Genomic DNA, 25,518 nt, shown 5'->3' on the forward strand with positions numbered 1-25,518 from the left:
CCCACCTTGACGGACAGGCGTATCGTCCCGGTTTCCTGCAGGCCTCGGGCACGTGATGATAACGGGTTGCCCCATGTCACGTGGGCGCCCTATCTCCGCTGGTGCCTTGGCATTGCCGGAGATGCCACTGTTGAGGTACCATTGCGACTCGTCGAATGCCGGCAGTGCCATTGCAGATTCGCGTATCCGGATCACGCATGACTTGTTTGCTGAGACGAGGAGTACAGAACTAGCCAATTCCGAAGTTATATTGGTCGCTTTCTCTCTAGCTTCCGTTCTGTTGCCAAATATTCTGTCAACAACCCCATAAAGCTACCTTAGCTTGCTACCTGCTTGATAGATCATCAATTTGAATGGTGGCGTTTGTCATGATCTAAACCAACCACCTCTCGGAAATGTCCTCCCAGCTCCTGCAGGCGGAGCTCTTGAACCTGATACAAGAGTCCAAGAGAAAGAATGCCGACCTGCGACACGTAAGCTCTGGGGAATAGGGATACATGTCATGGTGTCTATGCTGACCCCCAAGTGTAGGCGGCCGAAGAATCACTCAATGAGCTGAAAAGCTTGCCATCGACTTCTGAGGCACAGATCTCGGCAGGTAAGCCTGGACCCTTACATGGTAATTTTGATTTGGTGGCAGATGTACTGAACTCCCGCGAGATCTTGTACGCAAGCCGAAGTTTGTCGACCCCTTCATTTTAGCCTGCCACGCTCGCCATGCACGGCTTTCAGGCATCGGAGTCATCTGCCTCCAAAGGCTAGTCGCATCACGATCACTACCTTCCCAGAGACTGGAAGATGTCCTCGGGGGTTTGAAAGAAACAACACATTTGAGTAAGTCTCTACTTTCTTAGCTTGATCGTGTTACTGACGTGTCAAGGTTTGGACATCCAATTGAAGATCCTGCAAACTCTTCCTGCGTTATTGCAGCATTATTCTGATGATCTTGGCGGTGAATTGCTTGTGAGCACACTCGAAATATGTGCCACGCTGCAAACAAGCAAGACCCTTGCGCTGTCTAGCACGGCTGCCGCCACGCTTCAGCAACTAGTTGTTTCAACTTTCGAGCGAGTTTCGAACGAGGACAGTGCGTTTTCCCTGTTCTAAATCATTGAGTGGGCTAGGCTGGTCGCTGACATCAAACTAGAAACCCTCGACGATGCCAAACCAACAGTAACGGTCAAAATTGACGGCAATCCGATCAAGATCGGATACTTTGCCTATGATGCCTTGCGGGTAAGGCTTAAATCCCCGCCGCGCACCTTGAACGTGCTGACTTTCTAAGGTCTTGGATGATCTCTGCCGCATAGTGGATGGTGAGCAGCTCCATTTCCTGCGCATTAAAGCACTGTCTCCAACGTTTACTCTCGAACTCATCGAGAGCGTTCTGATCAACTCTGGCCGCCTATTCATTGGTCATATGGAGCTTGCACAGGTTTTGAGACTCCGGCTTATGCCAATGATCGTGAGGTTCTTATCAGAACGACATGACTTTGCTTTGACCGTTCGAGTTTGTCGGATCCTTCTTGTGCTTCTCAAAAGGCACATGTCTCTTCTCACTGCCGAGTGTGAGATGGCACTGGGCCTTTTGACGCACTTGCTGGAACCCGATGGTACCGCGCCGTGGAAACGAATTCTCTGCATGGAGGTTTTCCGTGGGCTATACGCAGAACCAGGGCTTGTGAGACTCATTTTCTCACTCTATGACGGCAAGGATGGAAGGAAATGCATCCTCAAGGATCACATGGCCGCACTGGTTCGTCTGTCATCTGAGAAACCTTCGTTGATTGGTGTCAGTAGCCGTTCAACCGTACCTTTGCGGACCGATCATTCAAGGTCCATTACCGAAGAGCAAATCACGCTGGAAGCGGGCGGACTTGCTGGAGTCATTGGAACTAGCGTTCCTTCAACTGATGCTAGTGTACCAGGCATCAGTAGCCAGTGGAGTGTTGTTCGCACGCAGTATCTTGAACTGCTCGACAAGACTGAGCCACCATCCCCGCCGGAAACGTACATTTACAGTCTGGTGCTGAATTGTATCAGCTCATTTGCCGAGGGGCTTGCGAAATTCATACTTCCTTTGACCGTGCCAGACTTGAAGCAGAAGAGAAAGAATCGGATTACCGGTGCCGACCAAAATGCAGACCCCGTCAGCCCCATCAGTCCTTCCCACGACGTTCAACGGACGGAATCAATCAAGCATGGTCAGAAATCCGGAGCCAAGAAATCCCCCATGCCTCTCAATCCGCTTCAACTAGAGTCCCATCCCCAACTTGGTGCAATCAAGACTTGTGCGGGCATCATTGAAAATTGCTGGCCTGCTGTTTTGGCGGCGTGCTCTACCTTCTTATATGCATCATTAGATGATGAATTCTATCACAATCTCGTCCGCTCCTTCCAGAAATTAGCCCATGTGGCAGGTCTTTTGCGATTGTCCACTCCCAGGGACGCTTTCTTGACAACACTCGGGAAGGCAACTGTACCAGCCGAGACTTGTGCAGCTAAGCCGGGGTCTGTCGCCAACCCAACACCTGATGAAAAGCGGAAAAGTATAACAACCTCCACCTTGGGCTCTCCCGTACCGGATGCCTCTGGAGCCGCTTTTGATAAGGCGCCTGTATCACTCAGCACCCGGAACCTTCTCTGCTTACGTGCGTTACTTAATTTGGGCATTGCTCTTGGCCCTACGTTGGACCAGCCGGCCTGGTCCATCATTTTGGGGACCCTCCAGGACACAGACCTGTTAATTGGTATAGCGTCGACGAAAACAAATCCCGCCCTCAGCAGCACCACCGAGCCATCGTCCGTCACAGGGAGTGATGTTCCCAAGGCTAACATTGGAAACGAGATTATTGCCGTGCAGGCAGCCTCAGCTAAGCTTCTTGAAAGCACGAGTGACTACCCAAGCCGCTCGTTTCAGGATCTCTTAGCTGCGTTGTTGAATCTTTCGGAGCCCACTGAGGAATCCGATCAACCAGCCACTCCTGACCTGAATTCGAGTCCTGGTCGGTCGCCGCATCAGCGTCCCGGACCGATGCGCCGGAACACCCGTCGTGTCTCGCTTGCACTGGGTAAATCGCGAATCCAGGACGAAGAACTGCGGTTTGTGTTGGAAAAGTGCAATGAATTAGGCAGGTCCAACCTGGAGAGATTGTCATCGCTAGAGGAGAGTGACTGCGCCGCCTGGCAACTTTTGACAGGGCGGCTCATGTCGAGTGCAGCGGATAGGGAAATAAGTCAGAATCTTCGCCTGCGCGCCAATGAAATTCTGAACACCCTCATCTTCCAAACCATGAAACAGACGGCCGACGACATTGACCAAACCAGCAATTCTCGGCAAAAGAGGAACCTTGAGACACTCAAACAACAAATTCAGTTGCTCTATGATGCCAGTGCCTGTCGGCTGGGTTCTCCTACTGGGCCTATTATCGAAATACACAGTCAGAGCTTGGAGACGTTGAAAAGCATCCTAGAACAATATGCGGAGACATTTGTCGATGGCTGGTCCATTGTTTTTGATCTCATTACGAGTGTTTTCGGGGATTCTGGAACGGATGAACGCCAAAGAACGTCGGTCAGCAGTAAAGATCGCAAGACGTTCCTGCTGGCAGATTCGCACCAGCTCATTCGCATTTCATACAAGTCTCTGCAACTGATTGCGTCCGATTTTATTGCACTCTTGCCGTTGCCTTGTCGGCTGGACCTGGTAGAGTCCTTTTCGAAGTTTGCCATACAGCAGCAAGATTTCAATATCTCGCTAACTACAACCTCGTCTTTCTGGAATGTATCCGACTTTCTCCAGGGCCAGATCGAGCGATTTTCTATCGAATCCAGTGTCGACGCTTCGGTCAGCGAGGACATGTTGGTGACGTTGGCCAAGAACGAGGATCATTCTGTCTCCCGAAATGCCCTCTGGTTATTGCTCCTCCTGCGAATTGTTGACCTTGCTACGGATAGCAGATCAGAAATTAGGAATTGTGCGGTGCATACCCTTCTTAGAATCTTCGACGCCTACGGCCAACAATTAACCCCAAAGGCATGGCGTTTATGTCTCAACCGGGTTCTTTTCCAGATGACTGATGAGCTGGAGACCGAGTTGAATTCGGCAAAGGGCACGACTAGCCCAGATGAGTTGAGTTCGTGGGTAGAAACCGCGGTCGTCACGATCAAAGGGTTCTCTGATTTATTGACAAACTTCTTCGAAGCGATAACCAAGGATGAGGAATTTGACCAGTCCTGGAAACGCCTGCTCAATCACTGCCAGAATCTGACGGCGCTCCACTCTTTGGAGCTTAGCGAAGCGGTATTTACTAGCCTGTCAAACATTCTTCTTCGGGTGCAGGCCCCCCATGTCCTGAGCAAGCAGTCTCTAGAGGCGGCCTGGCTGCTATGGGTTCATGGCCATCCCGCCATTCAAGAAGATTTGTTGGACCTAGAGCGTCCGAACCAAGACGCCTCGATAGCCTACCTAAAGGCTTTTCAGCAAGTCTATCGTTTGTACCAGGACGAAATGACCAATCCTCACGTCGAGAAGATCCTGCAGCACATCCAGCATCTGGCATGGAACTCCATCTTTCCACGGTATTCGCCGGACATCGACCGGCCGTCTAGCCTGCAAGCGTTGATCGTCGATTGCATCAGAACCATTTGTGTGGACAAGGAGGATTCCCAGGCGGAGATTCTCACCTGTCTCGCAAGTTTCGCCGATTCCGCCTTGTCGAGGTGGTCGCCAAACAGTGACTCAAGGGTGCCGACCTATGTTGCCTTCTCGAAAAGTGTAATTGATCTCCTGAGCTGGTACATCGCCGAATTTGGGATTAAAAGGCAGATCTTTGCCAACGACGCCCTCTCAACTGCTCTGGAGCATCTCGCAAACCCTGTCTCTCAGAAGTACGAGTGGCCCGGGAAAGACCGCGAGCCTTCCCTCTGGCGGAAGTCCACTACCGCATCGCTCAACATCCTCAAGGTTGCAATTCCTTACGTAGAGAAGCAGTACGACGAATCAAACAATGCCCAAATCTCTCGCTTCTGGGCCGTCGTCGTGGGTCTCACCAACGGCATAGTCTCTGCCCAAGGATACCGGACCGTGGCGATTCCGCGCGCCAACATACTCGACGACGAGACTTTCGATGTCGACGCCTTCCAGAGACTCAAGACGCTCATCATCCCAGCCCTGGGAGCATCCATCATCGCGGATTCCATCCGGCGCGAGTTGGCTTGCGCCCTGCTGTCCTCATCCTTCATTTACCTCCCGCAGCGATTCGACCTTCCGGCCAAGAACCTGGAGACCGAGCCCCTGCACGACTTCTACCAGGTGCGGCTCGGGAGGACCTTTGATCCCACCCCGACCTCGCGCACCAAGATGGCCTACGCCGTCATGGACACCTTGTTCGAATTGGCCTCGGCTCCGGCGCCCGACCAGGCCCCCAGCGAGCCGCACACTGCCGCCCGCATCCTCCTCGCCCGGTCCATCTCGCCGTACCTCATCCTCCGCACCGCCGTCTCCTTGAAGGGGTACATTGCCGATCAGCCCCTCCGGGGCCTTATGCCTCAGCCCACTCCGGCGCGCCGGGCCCTCTTGCACCTGCTTCTGGGCATGGTGAACCTGCGCAGCGAGCCCACGGCCATCCCGCAGCCTCCGACGAGCTCCAGCTCTGCGAAGTCAGGCGACCAGAGCCATAAGAGGCATTTGGAATGGATTTATCCTCTCGTGGTGCGGGCGGTGCAGGTGGCAGGCAAGGAAAAGGATGATGGGGAGGTTCTTCACGCTCTAGGGAAGGTGCTACATGAGGTTGGGGGGTATGCATAGGTAGAAAGATTTGAGGAGTGTCTAGTATAGAATGTTCTGTTTTTGATCTCCATTTCCTATTGTAGTGGATGAATTTCCGTGATCTTCCTACTTCTTCATGCTCTGAGATTGGTGGACGTTGCACAATATGGTAACTTGAAACTGATTACAAACTCGCTGATAGTAGATGGGGTTCGAATAAGAGCTAAGAAAGATCTATCTCTTGGCACATGATGAAATGATACATGAACGTAGTGGGCTTGCTTATCTGGTCAAAGGAGAGGGGGGTTCGTCCGCCACGAGACGGAACGAGACGAGGGAGAAGTGCAGGGATACAGTGGTAGGTAGGGTATATGAAGAACACTACAAAGACAATTCAACAACCACCAGAATCTATGCCGCAGGCGCAGTGACTGGCGCGGGCTGGCTCTGGTTCTGGCTAGGATACGTCTCTCGTCCGGGACCGGCAGTGGCGGAACCCGGGGGCAGTTGCTGCTGCTGCAGTTGCTGTTGTTGAAGCTGCTGCTGCTGGATCTGCTGCTGCTGGGCGATTTGCGGCGTGGAGGCAATCTCGGGGGCCTGACGGTAGAGAACGATCTCGGACTGTTTGAAGTAGCGACGGGCATCTGTACGGGGTCAGTACAGGGCGGTTCTGAAACAAACGGGCGGAAACTGGGGACGAGTGGGGCCGACCACGCGAGGCCGCATCCCAAAGCGGGTTGGCGTGGGGGTGGCCATTCGGGGCCTCCCCGTTCCCTGCTCAACTCACGGCCCGAAAAGGTCGTTCAGTAGCCGACCGGCTATTGATGGACCCCCCCGTGGGATGCACGGGTGGGATGCGAGGTTTTCGGGGCAGTCCGATCAAACCCGCTCGGTGGTCGGTCCCTCTCAGGCGCCAATGCAGTCCCGAGTCCGGGCGATGCATGACGACAGCTGCATAACATCACGTACCTTCGTCAATGAGTACCAGGCTGAGGTAATACCGCGTGGAGTACTTCTTGTTCACATCTCGGAATGTGGGCGTCAAATCAAATCCGCCGAGGAAGAGACGAATAGGGATAGTTTCACCTAGGAGCGATCAGCATGGACTTCATCCAGTTTTATCACAGGGTCCGCCGCAGCCGGGGGAAATCGACCAGTGAAGGCTCAGATGACCACCCGTTTAGCGGCACCGAAGAAGCCAAGCTAATGCAGTCAATCAACTTACCTCGTGAAGGGGAACCGTCCATGATCTGTACGAAACTCCGAATTAGCATCTCATGTCTCGCTCCAATCGTCCCAGGGTTTCTCGGATCACACCAACCTCAAACCGCACCAACGTCTCGCTTTCGTTATACTGGTTGGGCGGAGAGCCTGTGGTCTCGCGCCGGATGATGGAGAGCTCCATGTGTTTGATCTTCAGCCGCACCAGGAGGAAATAGATGCGGCCCACGATCACATCCTTCAGGTGGTACTTGGATTTGGAATATTCGAACTCGATGTGCAGGCAGTCCTCGATACCGACGTCCATCTTGATCGGGCTGTTCGTCTCGGGCGGCATGCGATAGGAGTAGACCCAGAGGTCCTTCTCCCGGATCACGTCCGCCATGCGCCGGGACACCGTCACCCGGACAAAGTACCGCAGCTTCACGTTGATACCATTGTAGGACTCGTACTGTTTCTCGATGTTCTTGAAGTTAAAGGGGAACGTCTGCGGGTGTTGCAGTTCTCCCGGCGCTGCGAGTTCCTGCACCAAGGACAGGAATTCGTAGTGGTTGCCACGGTCGTAAAACATCTCTAGATTAGGCAGACACCATGCGTCAGCGTACCGGATCAATTTCATACGCCAGAAGAGGGGATAGGCCGATGCATTGGGAGAATTGATAGACGGGAATGTATTCGCGCCTAGCAGCTGCGGAGATGCAACATTGTCTTGCCATACCAATTGTGCCGATGAACTGGACCTTGATGCCCGTGTGCTCTAATCGCCTGCCATCCTTCGGTCGCACCGTCACGGCGCCCTTTACGGATTCTCCATCTTCGTAGAGAGGAACTCGTTCGCGACGGCCCTTGTCGAGTTTGACGTCGACGGTCTGGCGCTCGTCGCTATCTTCGAGGACGACATCGATATCAACGGGGGTGGAGAAGAAGAGGGAGGTCATCGTGGGCCAGGTGGTTGAGCCGGCGGAGACAGAGGGATGTAAGCGGCGAAGACGATAGGGTTAGTCGAGGCTGATCGAGATTGGTTGGGGCAGTTGAATGTAGTAGTCCGGCAAAAGCCCTGTCATGCAAGGAAGGCAAGACGCATTGGAGTGAAGCTCCGGTCAGCTTCCAGCGATTGACGGCATCGCAACTGCTGGCGTATGCGGTATTATGTAAGCATCATCGGGATCCCCGCCTTCCCGCAAAAGAAGTCATGCTACTATCATTTACACCATGGCAAGCATCCCAGACCAATCGAATTCATGGACTGCGCCTTTCAAATCATCATCGGTAGCCCACCGTTGGTCGATGTGCCTCCATACCGACATTTCAAGAGCACAGACATGCTCTCAGACAAACAAAATATGTATGTCTAGCTACAGCGCATAACGCAGTGTTTACTACAGGTGATAGCACACTGATCACTGGTCGGGGATTTCGGATCCTCGTTTGAGCCTGATTGACAGCTCACAAGTGGCTGATCCTTCGCGCATGTTTGATGAATATTTGCTTGGCCTGGCTCGCAAGACCGTCGCCATCGACGGCATCTTCAGCCTCCTACGGTGTGAATACCAGGTGGGTGAACTACTGTGCGCCAATTGTGAATATGAGAACATCCAACAGTCCGATCTATCATTCCCATGCGTCTTTTCTATGAGGGGTTGGATGGTCACAAGCCCATATTAGGCTTTGTTGGGTGATGGCAAAGACTTTGGCCCTCCTGCGGCAATCCAGGTAATGATTTAGAATACGGGGTATACACCGAAGTGATAAGGGTTTCTGCCCGATGAGACAATTGCAACCGAAAGTACCCCGTACTGGGAACTCTGTCCGGAGCCTTGTGGGAGAGGAAATTGGCAGCCGACATACGCGCCCAACGGAAAACCTACAAAGTAGTAAATGCAGCAGCACAACAAAAAGCGGATTTCCCAAGGAAAGCTCATCATAGGCTGGAGCAGCCGCCTGGAAAATCAATAGCGTGTTGTTGGAGAAGACGGGGAACCTAGCCGTCAGGTCAAAGTCATCGCCGTGATCATGCGGCAAGCAGCTACAGGGGTTGGGTCCAGGGTCGAGCCAGGCTTCCCCGGAATGATTGTTCTTGTTGCAGGGCAGGTCATCCTGTCGGATTTCAGGTACCACCGGGCGGAAATGCGGTCTAGGGGAAAATCGACAGATCCAAAATCTGACCTCCGCGGGGCAAAAGTACAGACGTCAGACATCGTGTTTGGGCGGCAGCGAACATCGGCAGATCGACTTGTATGTTCGCAGCGGATGTCCACGGGGGAAACCTGCGACTGCGTGCTCTTATGTATCCCACGAACTCGAGCGGAGACGGCGACGAAGCAGCAGAAGCGACGGCGAAGGCGGGAGAATCGTCGCCGTCGTCGATAGCGTGGGGGTTCCTCTCCACCGATACTGTACAGAACCGTCATTGAAACATGACATCATGCGGTCACCATCCTTACAGAGTATGCCTCAGGAGTCAGGACATGAACCGACAGGACTCTTTCTTACAATTGGAGCGCCCTGCGTCCAAACGAGACCAAGTCCCAGTCCGAGGCTGCATGTTGGTCACAGCCGGCAAATGACACAATAATACCTTCAAATACCGCGGGATCGGATCTGCCGCTACTGACCAGACCGCTGGACTCCTTTGTCACCCCCACTCGGCAGGTATTACTTGTCGCATACGCAAGGACAAGAATCATCACTTCTGGACAAGGCACTTTTCCCCCGTACAGTCCGGGCAAAATGGCAAATCTGCCCGATAGCCAAAATTACGGGTACAAATGACCCACCGGCCCAAATTTCATACTTGAAGGAGCTTGATTCTGCCTCCGATGCGCTTGTCCTCTCTGCATTTTTTTATTCCTTTTTTATTATTACCCCTTGGATCCTTCAGCCTTCTTCTCCCTACTTCATACACATATCTCCCATCGGCAACTCCTGAGCACTCTGATCACCACCGCCTCTCAGGCACCGTTCATTCCTGCAAACACTCTCCGGCCGTTCCACCAATCACATCCCTTCCGCGGGTTGCGCTGCCGGTTCCAGCGTCATACATTTCCATTGTTGTGCTGCCGGTTCTTTCTGAATTGCCAATCCTCCTCGCGATCCCTTTGTCCACCATGCTCTCCGCTGGAGAACGCCCCCAACCGCCTTTGGGCAAGAATGCTGCCGTTCTAGACATGGCTCGCAACGCCTCCGCCTCCAAGACCTCCATGAACCATACCACCACCCCAATGTGGACGCAACCGCCCAAGCCCGAGAGCGTTCAGCATATCTGGGTCGTCACGGGCCCAGCCGGCTGCGGGAAAAGTACCGTTGGACGGGGCATTCAGCAGGCACTGCAAATCCCGTTCCTTGAAGGCGATGATGTAGGTTCATTCCCAGTCACGAACACTACGACAGATTCAAAGATAAAAACTGACCATGCATGACCGTCTAGTTCCACACCGTTTCCAACCGGGAAAAGATGACCAACGGAATCCCTCTTACCGACGCTGACCGCTGGGACTGGCTCATCTCTCTCCGCAAGGCCGCCATCGAGGCGCTCTCCCCCTCGGAAGCCAACAACTACCTCCCTCCGTCCGGCGTGGTCGTCGCCTGCTCCGCGCTGAAGCAGAAATACCGCGACGTCATGCGCGTGGCCGCCTACGGCTCCCCGTCCGTTCAGATCCACTTTGTCTACCTGAAGCTGGACGAGCAGGCCCTCTTCCAACGGGTCACGCAGCGCCAATCGCACTACATGAAGAACACCATGGTCCAGTCGCAACTGCGGGATCTCGAAGAACCCAAGGGCGAGTGGGACGCGCTCACCATCGACGCCAACCACCCTCCCGAGCAAGTGCAGAGGGAAGTACTAGAGAAGGTGCGGGATAAGCTGGCTGAACAGAATTAGCCGTCTCTTTCTCACTCGCATATTACCCGCTTTCTATTCCCCGTCTCTATATACCTCACCGGGTCAAAACTTTAGGTCCCGATTCCCATGCATAATATGGGGCAATGCGTTGAATGATTGGTTTCTTTTGGGCTGGTTTTCTTGCGGAGTTTCTAAACTTGCGATAGGTTCTGGCAAGCATGATATCGAACCTCAGGAGTTTCGCTTTTCATTGTGTTTTCTCGGCGGAGTCTTGTTCTTACCCTGACCGGCTGTGCTGGTCATATACGTTTGGGTCTCTGTATATGTTTCAATCATTATAGAATCAACATGTGTTTATCTTCCTCGATTCGTTCAACAATGACGCCCGTGTAGATCAACTGGGTTCCTGGTCTAGTATGACGTCATTCGCGCGTTGTGACATGTCTAGGAAGTACATCTACAGCCTAGGAGTAAGACAGATATTGGTATGATTGGTCCCTAAGTTCCCTATTTGAGGCAGCATCATTGGTTCAGCCATTGCTCGGATAGCAGGACATCGGACCAGAAAGCCAGCTGTTCCTATCTCACATATCCTCACACACGGTTTCTTCCAAGACTAGAACAAAGAAAACTAAGATGTGTGCAGACTGATGAACAAGATGCAGCAGAAAGGAATAGCACATGTAACGCCACAGTTTCAACCTGCTACTCCTGCGACCATAGTGCAAGACAGACGACCGTTAGTCACTGGCTTCCTCGCCCTCACCTTCTTGTGCATCCTCATCGCCGCCACCACTTTCCTCCTGGTCGGCAGTTGTCTTGGAGTCATCACACCCAACGCGCTTGCGAGACTCAGTGATCGGATCCCATTCCGTGCCGAAATCCTCGTTGCCGCGAAAAGTCATCAGCCAGTCTTCCAGCTTCGCTCGATCCTCCGGGTCCCGGATATTGAGCGGGCTGTCTCCGGGGTACAGCTCAACCAGGCGCTGCCTTCCGTCCGAATTGGTGCAGGATTCCGCAACCCGAACGCTATACGAACTTGGGTTTGCTGGAACGGCCGGGGTTTCGTCGCGACGATAGACATAGTAGAAAAGCCTCGCATTAGTTCCGAAGGCCACCAAAATCGGACGACCCTTGACATTCTGCTCTCGGCGGCGACTGAACTCCGTGAGGCCAAGTTGAACGACGGCGTAGTTGATGGTTTGTTCCCATTCCACGGGACTTTCGTCATCGGGGTGACGCACAAAGGCTTGCAGTCCATTACAGAACAAATGGTCCATCCTCAGCTGCCGATAACGCGGGGGGAGGAGACACTGCCATTTTGCATTGTTGAGCATCACGAACCGATAGGCCGAGTTTTCACCGCTTCGAATCAGCGCCGTGATGAATTGACCCCAGGCGTCCTCGAAAGATCCGGGATACAAGTACGTGGGCAACTCGAAGAGTTTGTTGTCGGTACCGGGATTGGCAAATCCGCCAGTGTAACTGTACTGCTCACTGGAGAAAGAGTGAGAAAGGAAAAGGTAGGAAGAGGGTTACATGTTCGACGATAGATGAGGACTTACTACCATGGCAGTTCTATCTTTTCCGTGTATTTTGGATCCGATGCTGATAGGTTTGACAAGTAAAAGCTGACGGTATCGATGATAGTCATTCGGGGACTGTTGGCATCTGCTATACCAATGACCGGATTCAGCTCAATAGACGATTTCATGTTGGCGAGATGATGATAAGACTTGGAGCTATAGCTCACTATCGAGTTTATTCTTTCTCCGGTGCGTAAATCCTCGATGATGAATAGCTCGGGTGCCTGTCTTCTATCCGCTCCAACGATGGCGTAATAGTCATTCAACCGGATCCTGCTGTTTCCGAGTCGTTGGCAACAAGCCGATGTTTTCCGTAGCATTTGATGCGTTCGGGCATCTGAGAATTCCATGACGGTAGTCATAATCTCGTTGGGGACTATACGAGACGCCTCACCCGCTAGATGCTCCCTGGAGGCTGCATCAAAGAACCGCAACATCATACTGAACGTAAAGTCTTCATCCTCGTACGACTCCTTGACAATGGTGGTGGCGATTTCTCCGTCTTTCTCATCCTCAGGTTCAACGTCATCGGACTCTGATTGGCTTGAGATCTCGTCTTCCGACTCTTTCTCCGTGACAGATGTGGTAGCCTCACTCGGACCAGAGTCTCTGGAGCGAGGACCGTTGGCGAATCTGGAATTTTTGTCATTGAAATGTACCAAGGCCATCAGGGGCGACCTCCGAACATGCACGATTCCGTCCTGGTGGGTTTGTACGCGGACAAGAACAACGTCCAATATCGAAAAGACCATGGCGTAAAACGAGTTCATTCCCGCATTGAGGCCGAATTCGACAACTTCAGCAACCGCTGCTTCCTCGACATCAACCAAATCAGTCCTGGTAGCCAGATGAATGATAACATTGTTCATCCAGTAGGTCGTCTCTTTTGGAGCCGCCCCAGGCTCGAGCCCAGGAGCATGACTCTCATGTAAGAATCTAGGCAGAAGGCTCTGCTGACCGATGTGCAATCTGGCTTCGGGAATGAGAAAATAGCCCTCGCGACTGTAATTCCTGTTGAGAGATTCGGGATACTCAAAACTCATTTCACCGGCTGTGATGGATAGGAATGCGAACGCGAGCTCCCTGAAACCGAAGCTGTTCGAGTCCCATTCTGGAAAGAACTGATCGAGTATAGGGGAGTATCGACGGTGTGTGAGGGAGAAGACAATCCAAAACAGGGCTTCCCGATGGATGACCACTTCTTCCGAGTCAGGGACTAGAGACCTCGGAGGCACAATCTCAGGGTTGAGAGTTTTATATCGGTCTCTTGAAGCTCGATTAAACTGTGGGATGCAAGTAACGTCGCCGATTATTTCCTTGGGTGTGGAGGGTTTGAAAGCCCTACGATCATAGCTATCTTTGCCGATGTAACGAATCCAACGATCATAGCGAGGTATCTTTGTGAATTTGAAATGCAGCGCATTGTCAACTGTAAAAATCTCGCGGTCAAGGTCAAGAGTGTAAGTCCATTCAATGAACCAGATCTCCACGTCAGACATCACGATCTGTAACGGGGAGTTTTCAAGCCGGTCATCGACAGACAGAAAGCTCCCCAAATAACGTTCAGGAAGCGAGTCGGTTGATTCGGATTGATCACCCTTGACTGAAACGGGGAGACACCGCTCTTCATACTGCGTTGCGAGCTCGGAGTACCTCGCTCTCATTACTTGAAGCCATTCTGGAAATCTTGAGCGTTAGATGGTCGGATGAGAACGAACGGATGATGTCTCTCATACCGCGATACTTGTCAAGGTCTTCCGGAATTTCCTGAACAATAGCACTTCCAAGACCATCGGGATAGCTGTCGAAATGGTTGTAGTAGACGAAATATCTGCCGCGGCAACGCACAAAGAGGAGTCCTCTGGTCCCCATTTTGCCAGGACTGCTCGAGATCGACGGAACTAATTGAAGGAATAGGACATGGAAAGGCAGGAAGATTAAAAGAAACTCAAATGCGAGAAAATGAGCAAAAGAAAAGAGTACGACAATAGAGTTGGATGAGAGACGGAGGGAAGACAAGATGGAGAGGTGGGAGGTGAGAGGTGAGAGTGAAAGGAAGGAGACAACAAAACTTCCCGGCAACTACGAGGGGCGCAAACAATGCGAACGGGGTCATGTCTCAATAAAGAAACTTGAGGAGGGGCAGGCAGAAGCCTTGCTACCTAGTAATCCATGCAAGAAGGTGCATGAACCTCTGGCATGTAGCAAATAAAAAGCAAGATAGAGCCGCTCCAGCGTTTGGGCGCTAATGTGAAACGGTAGTAGTATTCTCTATGGAGGGATTCTTTTTGTATGGTCCACCGCGCCAGAAAGATGTAACGGAATGAGTTCTTTATGTATAGACAGGCTATCGGAGGTTCAGTAGCATCAGCTCTGGTGATTCAATAAATCCCCGGATCCTGTTGGCCATCCTCGCCATGGTCGCTCCGTCTACCACGCGATGATCTGCGCTCCAGCTGAAGTTCACCAGTTCGCCTTTCGTTACTTGGCCTGCCTCATCAAAAATGGGTACGGTCTTGGATTTTCCAATGCCTAGAATCGCCAACTCGTTGGGGATAATCACCGGGGACAAATAGGTGCCCCCAATATTTCCAATGTTGGAAACAGTGATCGTGCCGCCACTGAGGTCTGCAGGAGTGAGCTTTCCCTCTCGCCCCAAGACACTTAGTCGCGAGATTTCCGACGCAACGTCGAGGATCGAACGACTGGCAACGTCCTTGACGTTAGGGACGATCAAGCCATTGGGGGTATCCATAGCAACTCCGATATTGTGTTTAGGTCGCATTATGAGTTGCGGCTTGTCGGGGTTGCTCGCGTCAATCTTCGCATTGAGAAGAGGATATTCGTTCAGCGCTAGGGAAACTGCCTTGACGACAAACGAGAGGAATGTGATTTTCTGCGGGTCTCTAGGGTCGTTTGCCAGCTTCCTTCTCAGAGAGGTGATCTGGTTGATGTTCAATTCATCCGCATATAGAAAGTGTGGTACGCTGAGTGATTTGGTCATCGTCTTGAACATCTGAGATTGGAAGGGTGTCAAGTTGACAGCGGTCTCTGTTTGTGGTGCGGTTATCGTGGGCCCTGTTGCAGCTGCCGAGTCCCGGGAGGCTATAAACCGGTGGACATCTTCCTTGAGAACGCGTCCAGCTTTGCCGGTTCCTGATATTTCTGTGATGTCAAGGTTGTGTGCTTTGAGCAGACCACGCACTGCCGGGGTTGCCAGGGTTGCATATGGGGATTTCGGCGTCTCAATCCGCACCGCATTTACCGGGGGGGTAGGTGCGATCTCCTCGATGAACGGCGTTTGTGAAACGGCTGCAGGGATCGGGCTGGGCTGAACCGGTTCCGGTGCAGGCGGCGGACTGTCCTCAAAGTATTTACCATCTTCTACCTCAATATCGCAAAGGGCCTATAGATTGACCACTAGTTAGCAATGTCGCTTTCTGAGGTCTCAAACAAAAGACAAATCTCTCACCTTGCCCGTTGGAACCGTGTCGTCCGCCTGAAAGTGTAGTTTCTTGACTACACCTTCATATCTCGATGTGATCTATCGCCGTCAATCGTCTTGTTTGCATAGTCCATGGAGTTCGAGGGACTAACATCGTCAACTGCTTTATCTGACTGATATTGGCACAGAGGTTTCCACTCTTCTATGTATGCACCCTCCTCCACGTACCACTGGATGATCTGAACCTCCGTGATTCCTGGGAACATTGAAAGGTCAGCGATTGGCCAAGAAACAAGGCAAGGAAAGTAGCTCCAGAAGTGGTTTTGAAAAGACATAGGGAACGACCTGCATACCTTCACCAACATCTTTCAGGACCTGGGATTTAACCCCCCACAGTGATGGTGCAGCATGAAAATTGCGGCAAGAGAACGAAATGGCCGGGGCATGTCCAATTGGCAGGACTCTGCGCGATCGAGTAGATCGGAGAGCGCAAGAAAGGCCTGTACTGAAGCGGAAAAAGCTCATTGTCGAGTTTCAATCAAGCTAAGAGGCACGCAGAAGCCAAAGAAACACCCGGAGCGTAGAGAAGGCGGCCCTGCATGGCGAGGGACAGCGAGGAGGTTGTAGATATGCCCGTTCTCCCTCCGCATCGCTGCTTCTCCGCGCCGACGATAACCGAACCCCGGCGTCATCCCACATGACCCCACGTGATCCTACTCCGCATCTGCCCTCTGACGGTCCGTCAGTTGTTCCGTCCGCTTTTCAGATAAGTTATCAAGGCATCGGCCAACGCTGCTCGACTTGAGATGCTGGGAGCCTGGGAAATCTTCAAAATGCCCAGGCCTCGACTTGATCTAGGCGACGGATATCTCGATCAATCATTGCGGCCCACTGACCCAAACCAAACTAGCAGTCCGGTCGGAATTTGCGTCGAGAATGGGATGAGCATGGGCGAAAACCGCGAGCAACGAGTGCGAATTTTGCTCGGTTCTAGAGCAGGTTGCTATTTAAAGAGTGTTTGCTGATGCGAGCCCTACGGAGATCCCCACCGTCAGAAAATCGTCTATCCTCCACTGTTAGTGGATCCCGGGCCGGATTCGACCCAATTGCTAGAGCGACCAGCCGTTCGTGATTGCCCGAGGACATTGAGCGTGGTTAATGTTTGCTTGGGAATGAGTGATTCATAAGGAAGGAGGGACAGCCAATGGTCGAGGATCAATCCCGTCGTCATTCGCCCTGCAGGCCGCAGGGGCACACGGGGAGGAAACTTTTCTAGGCCCCGTCCGTCGGCTTCGCAGGAGATCCCAGGACGCACCATTATTGGTGCGCCATCCATGGTGGCCGGCCTAGTGCTCTCGTCCGACCCCAGTGCAACCATTCATCCTGGCCCGTCCAGACCAATAATGCGCGCCGTTTTGACTGGTAGCCTGATACGGGGAACCCTCTTCTAGCCTTTCTGCCCCTATGGAGCTGGACTCGGTTTCTTATTCTGCTCGGAACTTCAATTGACTGCTTCTCATCTTCCCACAGGACCACCTCCGCCCACCTCCGGAAGAGAACGCTTTCTCTACTCTTGCCGTTCGTCAAATACATGCGACAATGGTGGCCGACCATTTGACCGTTCGCAACCTCACCTCAACCCCTATTACCCTGAAACGCATTGAGCGGTTTCGTCCCCACGAAAAACCCCGCGATGACATTCAGTCCCTAGCGAAGAACTTCACCCGGCTTGTGGCTAATGTCACCACCAATGTCACCCGTGCGGCTGGGCCCGTCGCCTCCCTCGGCGATGATACAAAGCCATTTGAGCACAAGGATGTTAATATTCGCGTCGAGCCGTTCAAGGCTGTCAAGACTGAACTGCGCACCTTCATTGATTCGGACAAAGAGCGTCTGCGCTGGGTCTTTGAGGTAGAGGGGGAGAAGCACCAAATCCAAACTCCTGTACCCACCAAGGAGTCTGCCACAATGAAGGCGCTGTGTGAAAAGCCGAAGTTTAAACTCACCGGCGTATATGTCACGCCCGAGTCCCACCTCGCCATCTATTCCTCAGCCAACCTGAATGCTTGGATGAGGGAACTGAAGGATAACACCTTGGTTTCCTCTCTCTCTATTCCCGGCACTCATAACTCTCCCACCTGCCATGTGGCACCCCCGTCTGTTCGCTGCCAGGCAGTCAGTCCCAAAGAACAGCTTCAAAACGGCGTACGGTTTTTCGATATCCGCGTACAGCCGCAGTATCCCAATGATCCCGCGAAGGATGATCTAATTCTAGTTCACAGCGTGTTCCCGATCTCCTTGACGGGAAACAAATACTTTCGGGATCTGATGCGCGAAGTGGACGATTTCCTTCAACACAATCCATCTGAAACGCTCATCATTTCCCTCAAACGTGAAGGCCCCGGAGAGCATACGGATGAACAGCTAGGTCGCATTCTGCACGATCATTACGCACGCTCCGAAAGCAACTGGTATACGCAACCCAAGATTCCAACGCTGGGTGAGGTGCGCGGAAAGGTCGTCCTCCTGCGCCGATTCAACATCGCACAGAATCTGAAGGAGGCGCATGGTGGACGTGGTTGGGGCATCGACGCCAGCGCCTGGGCTGACAACTGTGCCAATGCGACCTGCGCAAGCGGGCAAGTTTGTATTCAGGATTTCTACGAAGTCCAGGAAACACAGAACATCGGGCAAAAGGTGAAATACGTCACTGAACATTGCGAACGGGCTGGCAAGTCTTGCTACCCATTCGGGGTGCTTCCGGGCCCAAAAGCGACTAGTGCTCACCCATTCTATATCAACTTCCTGAGTGCGAGCAACTTTTGGAAGCTCGGAACTTGGCCGGAGAAGATTGCTGCCAAGCTGAACCCGGCTACAGTTGACTATCTCTGCCGAAAGCATTGCGAGAAAGACGGCGATTGGTCCACTGGCATCCTTGTCACGGACTGGGTCGGATTAGATGGTGATTGGGACCTTGTGCGCTGCATTGTCGGCATGAACGCACGGTTGAAGCTAAGACAGGAAGTCCATGAAAAAGAGGCGATCAAGAAGAAGAACGCGGAGGAACAAAAAAAGAAGCAGGAACAGGAGGGAAAGAACAATCACGAGAAGAATGAGAAGAAGGGTAACGAACAGAATGGAAATGATTCCAAGGGAAATGAGAAGAAAGACGACCATCAGAAGAACGAAAAGAATGGAAACCACGAGAAGCATGAGAAACATGAAGAGTCCAAGAAATAAATGACGGTACCAGGGTTAGTAGATATACTATAGGGAGTTCGGTAGATTATCCAATGTTTATGATCATACTATTTGCCTGATTCTCCCGTCAAGTTTGAGGGGCCGACTCTGAGGACTGAATTAACCGAGATACTTATATGGTAAGAATCCTTGCATTCTATGTTTTTGGCTCTCCTCGAATCAAATATAAATGCTAAAAGAAAACCACAGGTGTCCAAGAAAATAGGAAAAAGTACATAAAGTGTAGTAGTATTATACATAGAAACCAGATGGGCTTGGGCTACCTCGTTCAAGCATCACTCTTCTGCTCCTCAGGCCCCTTCTGCTCCTCCTCCAGAACGTTCTTCCTGCTCTCAAGAGTGAAGTAGAGGCTCTTGCCAGCTCCTTCCAAAGTATTTGTGAGACTGGATCCCATGCTCTGCAGGGACTGGATGAGCTGGGACCGCAGGCCATCCATACCACCTTGGATACTGCCAACCCATTTCGTCTGGTCGACATCAAACACCTTGCCGTCCACCCGGGTAGCAAGCACGGCCAGTTTGTTCAGACCGTTCTGGACCGGCAGCTCATGCCATTCCGGGTTAGCCTTCCGGGTAGGAGTAGGGAAACCACAGGCCTTGGGCGCAAGAACGGTCAGTGCAGCCTTCAGATGCTCGGGCGAGACGTCGGGGATCGAGAGCACCGCGATAGGGCCCACGAGCAGCGTCGACAGCTCGTGTTTGCCCTTCATATGCAAGACGGCGTCGTGCGCTGCACGGGAGAGATCGTGCGTCAATGACGGGTCGTCTCTCGAGCCGGTGGGAGGGAGTTGGGCCGAGGTTTGCGTCACCGGATTGACGGCGCTAGGGGGCTGCGAGTTGGCCAGGGCGGCCTGGTTGGGCCGGAAGTACTCGACAATCCGCAGGGCCACCTCGAAAATGCTGGTTTGCACGATTTGAACCTTGACATGGGGGGCCAATGGCGGAGTGTTGCGACCCTCGGCGGCATTCTGTTCGTCCACCTTACGCAAGGCGCTGGTCAATTCTCGTCGGATTGCAGACCATTCCACTGATTGCAGGTTGTCGTGTTGGAGAAAGACCATAAGAGGCGTTGTGCGGATGAGAGATGTGTATTGACGTAGGAGTTGCGACCGGCGGTATTCCGGATTGCGGTGCGAGGGAACTTGGGAGGGAGGATATCTGGCAATTGGCGCAGCAGACTTCGTCATCTGCTCAATTGAAGGAGCCGGCGTCGTCGCCGTTGCGGTGCTCGCGCATCTGGTCACCGTAGGCAATTCATATTGGCGGAGCCTGCTCTGTCGGAGCGGCTGGGGAAGTCGGCCACTCGAGAGACGCACTCGGGGAGGCATTGTGAAGACAGGAGGAAGCGATGGATAGCCTGGAATGACACTCACCGAGGTGAAGGGAACGACGGACGACGGGCTGAAAATATCACGGAAACTTGCGGACCCAAAGGGGAATGGTCGGAGTTGGGGCGGTGAAGGTTCTGCCGCGGCATGCTGTGCTGACTACGCCTGCGCGTCCCTAGAAACCGAGGGGCATTCAGCTGCAAGGTGACTCAATCCTCATTCCTCCCTTCCCCCTAAGACGGGCTTATATATTCGGCTTACTCCCGTCGTGACAGCGGCTTGGAGGTCATCATTGCCAAAATGTCTGCCGCTGCCTACGACCAGAAACCGGAGCACGTCTCCATCTCACCCCTCCTTCAAAAGCTTGCTTATCCAAACCAGGAGCTACCGGTCGATACGGCCGATATCGCTTCAGCCTTCGCATTGATTTTTGAGGATCGTTTGTCTGCTATCCAGACGGCCGCTCTATTGACCCTCTTGCACTCCACCGGAAAGGACCGAGATGCGGAGGTCATCGCCAAGTGCTCTCATCGCATGAGAGAAGCCGCTCTCCAGGTGGATAAGGCGACCTTGAAGCAGGTCATCAAGTCCCGTGGTAAGAATGAGGGGAACTACAGGGGTGGTCTGGTGAGTTTTTCTTTTTTCTTTTTTTTTTTTTCCTGAAGTGTCGATCCTGTCTAACACCGGCTTCGCCTTCTAGTGCGACATTGTCGGTACCGGCGGTGACTCCCACTCCACGTTCAACATCTCTACCACGGCCTCCATTATTGCCTCGCCGTTCCTCATGATGGCCAAGCACGGAAACCGGGCACAGACGTCTTTCTCTGGATCCGCCGACGTCCTCAATGCCGTCTCGCCAGTTTCTCCGAACATCTCTGCGGTCTCCGCCCAAAACATTCATCAGGTGTACGCTGAAACCAACTACGCGTTCCTGTTTGCGCCCAACTTCCATCCCGGCATGATGTATGCCAATCCCGTTCGCCGTGGACTCGGCCTTCGAACGATCTTCAATCTCATGGGCCCTCTGGCAAACCCTGTTGATTGGGCCCTGGAGGCCCGGGTGGTTGGCGTAGCTTACCAGAGCCTCGGTCCTGTCTTCGCAGAAGCTCTGCGCCAGACTGGGTGTCGCAAGACCATGGTCGTCTGCGGTGAGGAGGATATGGATGAAATCAGCTGTGCGGGCAAGACAAACTGCTGGAAGCTTTCGGAATACCCCAATCCGGCTTACACGGGCCCGACTGACGACGACGCCTCCGGTGATGAGGAGGAAGAGACCCCTCGTACCTTGGTGAAGTTGGAAACCTTCCAACTGCATCCTTCTGACTTTGGTCTGCCCACCCACCCTCTGAGCGCAGTGTACGGCAGAAAGATGCCCAAGGACAACGCTGCCAAGCTCATGAGTATCCTGCGGAATGAATTGCCCCCGGATGACCCCATTCTAACTTTCGTGCTCATGAACGTTGCTTCCCTATTGGTGACCTCGGGCATCTGCGAGGCCGAGACCAGCAACATGGGCGCCGGTGACAACGGCCAGGTAATCACCGAGCGCGGACCTGGCGGAGGGCGCTGGAAGGAGGGTGTTCGGCGAGCACGCTGGGCCGTGGAGAGCGGTGCCGCTCTCCACTCCTTTGAGAAATTCATTGAGATTTCCAATAAGCTCCAGTAAATTTGTTTAAAGGTGAAGTGAATTCTGTCATTTCTGCCATTTCAACACAACACCCTCTCGGTTTTTGTCTCTTTTCTTTTCTTTTCTTTTTTGTCTTTGGGACGGTTTAGGGTGGAACATCTGGGTCTGATTTGGATAAGGCATAGCAATGTAAAGCACAATGATCAACGTATTCATGATTTTTTTTTTATTCTTTCCCAGTCTCCCAGGTTCTAGAGCAATGCTTGCGAAACGGAATTCGCTCTCACATCTCACCCGAGAGTTACAACCTCTGGATCGCAGTAATTTTAACAAATCGAAATATTGATAAACTCCAAGCGCCGCAGAATGCATATCACGTAAAAGGTAGTTCAAATCCATCCGACACTCAGTCTACCCCCTGACTCCTACTCCGCTTCGAGCAACAAAGCTTAAATCCGAGTTCATCGGGCCTCAAACTGGACCATCCTATAGTATGACCATCGTCAGCACTTATTCCAATCCCATGACCCTGAAAGACGGGGCATAAAAATCATCGAAACCTACCGCTTCGTTCTTTCCTTGTACAGCACACGATGACCGCAGTCCTTGCACCGAATCTGGTCGCCCCTCTTCAGCGACACGCGGGCGTAGCAGTCGCCGCAGCGGTAGAACACCGAGGGTCCGTCGACGGCACCAGCACCCATGTCGGTGCTGAAGGCATTCTGGTTCAGCTGAGCCGGCACCTGGTAAGCTTCACGGGACATGATGGCGGGTTTCGGCGGGAAAAAATGTATCGGTTGGTTTAAGGGCTCGTATCCGGACGGCGTGTAGGTCGCAGGGATGAAAGACGTAGCTGGAGAAGCGATTTGGCAGGCCAGGAATCGGATACGACGGCGGTTCTTTGTGGAGGCTGAGGGAAAGGAAGCAGGTCGCATTGAACGGGCAGTTCTGGAACTTTTCGCGCAAATCTAGCGGGGCTGAGTCAGCTGGTCGGCGTCGGCCTGCTGGTTAAGGCCGCCGTTAGCTGAACTAGCTGTTTTGGGAACGAGGTATGAAAGGTGGCCAATCATAATGCTTTACTCATTGTAATCGAAGAATCTCTGGATATCTACCTAAACAAGATCTCACAGGTAAATGTCTTCAGTTGATTTATTGTTATATGACATTTTGATCTATCACACCCATTAAAAACATCCACAATCTAACTTCAGGTATAAGTACTGTACTATCTCTATCTGTCTATCTGCCAAATGCAAATGTAAGGTTTCGTAAACATGAAATTCGTGGGTATAAAGTCATCGCAACGTGTGGATATGAAACTCATTACCTACCAGCCACCGCCAATCTTTCCAGCCAATTCTACGACCCGCGTGGTATCGTTCGGCGCTGGCTGAGGTTTTCCCACGTCGCTTTCCACCTCACGATAGGTGGTATAGGCTAGTTTGGCAAGCGGAATCTCCGTCAAGTTCGACCAGTAGCGCAAAGCTTCGTGGACTCGGGTCTCATTTTCCGAGATAGTAAGTGGTGGCTGGGTCTCTGTTTCTGTCTCTGCATCCGAATCTGCCGAATAGTATGCTTCGTCCACACGAGCCAGCCACGAACGCTGCTCATGCGGCGTTGGTTTTGTCGAGATGCTAGGTTCCTCTTGAGGAAGAGTCGAGTTGACCTCTCGAGCATCCTCGATCCGTATTTGCCCTCCTCCGTTGGTGCAGCCTCCAGGACACGCCATGACCTCTACATAGACATAATCGCTGCCTGATGCAGAAGAGGCCCCGTTGCGAGGCATCAAACGTCGGTTTGCTGGAGTTTTGGCGCCAGGAAGCCTTGACACGCGTGCGGGCTTCAACTTCCTGACAAGATTTTGAATATTGCGGAAGCCATAATAGCGAGCGGCTTTCATCAGAGGCTCCCCACCAGCAGACATGAGTATATACTCCACAACATCGGCATTGCGTCCGCGCTGAGTTACAATCTGGCTGCCCGGGTTCTTGGCTTGGAAGGTCAAAAGAACATGGTGAAGATATCCCCCAGATGTGCCGGTGTTCATCGTTTGTTTCGACAAAGATTGTTTGGAAAATAGGAATGCATCGAGGGTCGCATCTGGAAATCGTGGTGAAAAGGCCGAGGGTAGCGGTTGCAATGGTAGGGAAGGAAGAGAAATGCCGCGCGAAGAAGCCAGAGTAAGGAGTTCGCGGGTAGTGATCACACAGTCCACGTCGCGAACAGGGGCACGAGATTCGGTAGTGCTTCCCGGAGTATACCACGAAGCATCGGTAAGTTCTTCTCGGCTGGCTTCAAGTTTTTTGTCAAAACAAGGCATAATGGCCAAGTGCCAAATCTGTGAGGCTGGGACATTGAGGGCCTTGCTCAGAACTGTCTTCAAGAAGGTGCCAGATAGTGCCTGCGGGGATTTCAGTCGAGACAAATGAGGAAGGATGAATGGATGTGTCTTCTCGGCGTAGCAGATCCAACCTGGACAGGCCGAGGACAGAACAGGCTTTTTCGGTTTAAGGGGGTCTGACAAATCGCTCGAGAGAGTCTCGCCAACTTCATCTGCCGTGAGTACAAGAACCGCCTCGCGCAAGGTGTTACTATCAACAACCCATGTGAATCCACTGCCATGTTTGCCACCAGACCTCAGCCCTTTCGGCCCGCGAAGCAACTGATCGATCATGTGTGTTGCCTCCTGCTCGGTGATGTTGTATGTGGCGGCCAGACTCGCTCGTACCTGAGGGCTGACACTGGCGACAAATATTCGGCCCTCGCTTCCCTGGACTTCTGGATGGGCAAACGATACTTCTGGATAGGCATCAAGTGTGTTGAGAACCTCCGCATGCGATTGCATGGAAATCAATACGGCCTCGGCAGAGGTAACACATCCCGAGCATGCAAGACAGTCCGTCAACGAGATTTCAGCCGGTGGGAGGTTTTCAGGTTGGACTTTGTCTTCCTTGGTTACTTCGTAGGGGTTCTGCGTCATACAAATCAATACCTGGGTGGTGGGAGGGCGGGGGGTGGTTTCTGCGCACCTCTGAGGCTGAAGGCTCTTTCGCCGGAAGGGTTTCCACCGGTTTGATACATGCGACACCGGGAGAGATGAAATCATTCAGGTCATCGGCCGACAGGATTGCGCTCATGGTTGTAGATGCCGCGGGGTGCCCGCCGAAGGCTGGGTAAGTATAACGGCGATAAGAATGAGCGAGAAGGGATTATAGAAGATGAATATAATACTTGTGGAATCTAAAAACAGTGTTTTCAAAATAGGAGAAGATAAAGAAATTAGAAAGGGTTTGAAAATGTTGCAGAGAAAAGATGGAGAAAAGATACTGATAGAAGAAGGACGGATTCGAATGAAATCAGCGAATGCTTTGTCAGCTGCAGTGGCGACGAATCCCGAGGCGCGGATTAGACGAGTCCCCCGCGATCGGCGCTGATAAGCT

At 52.6% G+C, this 25,518-nt stretch overlaps 10 protein-coding genes across 10 annotated transcripts; 4 read left to right on the forward strand and 6 right to left on the reverse strand.

Annotated features, from left to right (window-relative positions):
- Positions 1-395: 395 nt before the first annotated feature.
- On the forward strand, positions 396-5,809 carry MON2 (putative endosomal peripheral membrane protein (Mon2); the record flags this gene model as incomplete). Its single annotated transcript, XM_046087510.1, has 6 exons — positions 396-473; positions 532-598; positions 661-834; positions 881-1,087; positions 1,148-1,236; positions 1,286-5,809. 6 exons carry the CDS (start codon positions 396-398, stop codon positions 5,807-5,809), a joined length of 5,139 nt encoding a protein of 1,712 aa, XP_045943477.1.
- Positions 5,810-6,181: 372 nt separating this feature from the next.
- Positions 6,182-7,929, reverse strand: vps26 (vacuolar protein sorting-associated protein 26; the record flags this gene model as incomplete). The annotated part of the gene is made up of 5 exons (XM_046087511.1): positions 6,182-6,414; positions 6,740-6,856; positions 6,996-7,020; positions 7,092-7,564; positions 7,710-7,929. 5 exons carry the CDS (start codon positions 7,927-7,929, stop codon positions 6,182-6,184), a joined length of 1,068 nt encoding a protein of 355 aa, XP_045943478.1.
- Positions 7,930-10,098: 2,169 nt separating this feature from the next.
- On the forward strand, positions 10,099-10,871 carry LDX57_005826 (gluconokinase; the record flags this gene model as incomplete). Its single annotated transcript, XM_046087512.1, has 2 exons — positions 10,099-10,347; positions 10,419-10,871. 2 exons carry the CDS (start codon positions 10,099-10,101, stop codon positions 10,869-10,871), a joined length of 702 nt encoding a protein of 233 aa, XP_045943479.1.
- A 701-nt stretch (positions 10,872-11,572) lies between these two features.
- On the reverse strand, positions 11,573-13,917 carry LDX57_005827 (uncharacterized protein; the record flags this gene model as incomplete). Its single annotated transcript, XM_046087513.1, has 2 exons — positions 11,573-12,329; positions 12,398-13,917. 2 exons carry the CDS (start codon positions 13,915-13,917, stop codon positions 11,573-11,575), a joined length of 2,277 nt encoding a protein of 758 aa, XP_045943480.1.
- Positions 13,918-14,765: 848 nt separating this feature from the next.
- On the reverse strand, positions 14,766-16,388 carry LDX57_005828 (putative 2-oxo acid dehydrogenases acyltransferase; the record flags this gene model as incomplete). Its single annotated transcript, XM_046087514.1, has 4 exons — positions 14,766-15,824; positions 15,891-15,962; positions 16,016-16,119; positions 16,217-16,388. 4 exons carry the CDS (start codon positions 16,386-16,388, stop codon positions 14,766-14,768), a joined length of 1,407 nt encoding a protein of 468 aa, XP_045943481.1.
- Positions 16,389-17,462: 1,074 nt separating this feature from the next.
- Positions 17,463-19,103, forward strand: LDX57_005829 (phosphatidylinositol-specific phospholipase C; the record flags this gene model as incomplete). Its single annotated transcript, XM_046087515.1, has 1 exon — positions 17,463-19,103. One exon carries the CDS (start codon positions 17,463-17,465, stop codon positions 19,101-19,103), a length of 1,641 nt encoding a protein of 546 aa, XP_045943482.1.
- Positions 19,104-19,392: 289 nt separating this feature from the next.
- Positions 19,393-20,451, reverse strand: LDX57_005830 (mitochondrial 54S ribosomal protein uL10m; the record flags this gene model as incomplete). The annotated part of the gene is made up of 1 exon (XM_046087516.1): positions 19,393-20,451. One exon carries the CDS (start codon positions 20,449-20,451, stop codon positions 19,393-19,395), a length of 1,059 nt encoding a protein of 352 aa, XP_045943483.1.
- A 300-nt stretch (positions 20,452-20,751) lies between these two features.
- On the forward strand, positions 20,752-22,117 carry TRP4 (anthranilate phosphoribosyltransferase; the record flags this gene model as incomplete). Its single annotated transcript, XM_046087517.1, has 2 exons — positions 20,752-21,078; positions 21,152-22,117. 2 exons carry the CDS (start codon positions 20,752-20,754, stop codon positions 22,115-22,117), a joined length of 1,293 nt encoding a protein of 430 aa, XP_045943484.1.
- Positions 22,118-22,539: 422 nt separating this feature from the next.
- On the reverse strand, positions 22,540-22,842 carry RPC10 (Rpo12/RPC10 RNA polymerase subunit family protein; the record flags this gene model as incomplete). The annotated part of the gene is made up of 2 exons (XM_046087518.1): positions 22,540-22,564; positions 22,643-22,842. 2 exons carry the CDS (start codon positions 22,840-22,842, stop codon positions 22,540-22,542), a joined length of 225 nt encoding a protein of 74 aa, XP_045943485.1.
- A 563-nt stretch (positions 22,843-23,405) lies between these two features.
- On the reverse strand, positions 23,406-25,215 carry nar1 (iron-sulfur cluster assembly protein NAR1; the record flags this gene model as incomplete). The annotated part of the gene is made up of 2 exons (XM_046087519.1): positions 23,406-25,049; positions 25,108-25,215. 2 exons carry the CDS (start codon positions 25,213-25,215, stop codon positions 23,406-23,408), a joined length of 1,752 nt encoding a protein of 583 aa, XP_045943486.1.
- Positions 25,216-25,518: the final 303 nt, after the last annotated feature.

Source organism: Aspergillus melleus (genome assembly GCF_016097325.1).
Source record: "Aspergillus melleus strain CBS 546.65 chromosome Unknown contig3, whole genome shotgun sequence".
NCBI classification, from domain to species: Eukaryota; Fungi; Ascomycota; class Eurotiomycetes; order Eurotiales; family Aspergillaceae; genus Aspergillus; species Aspergillus melleus.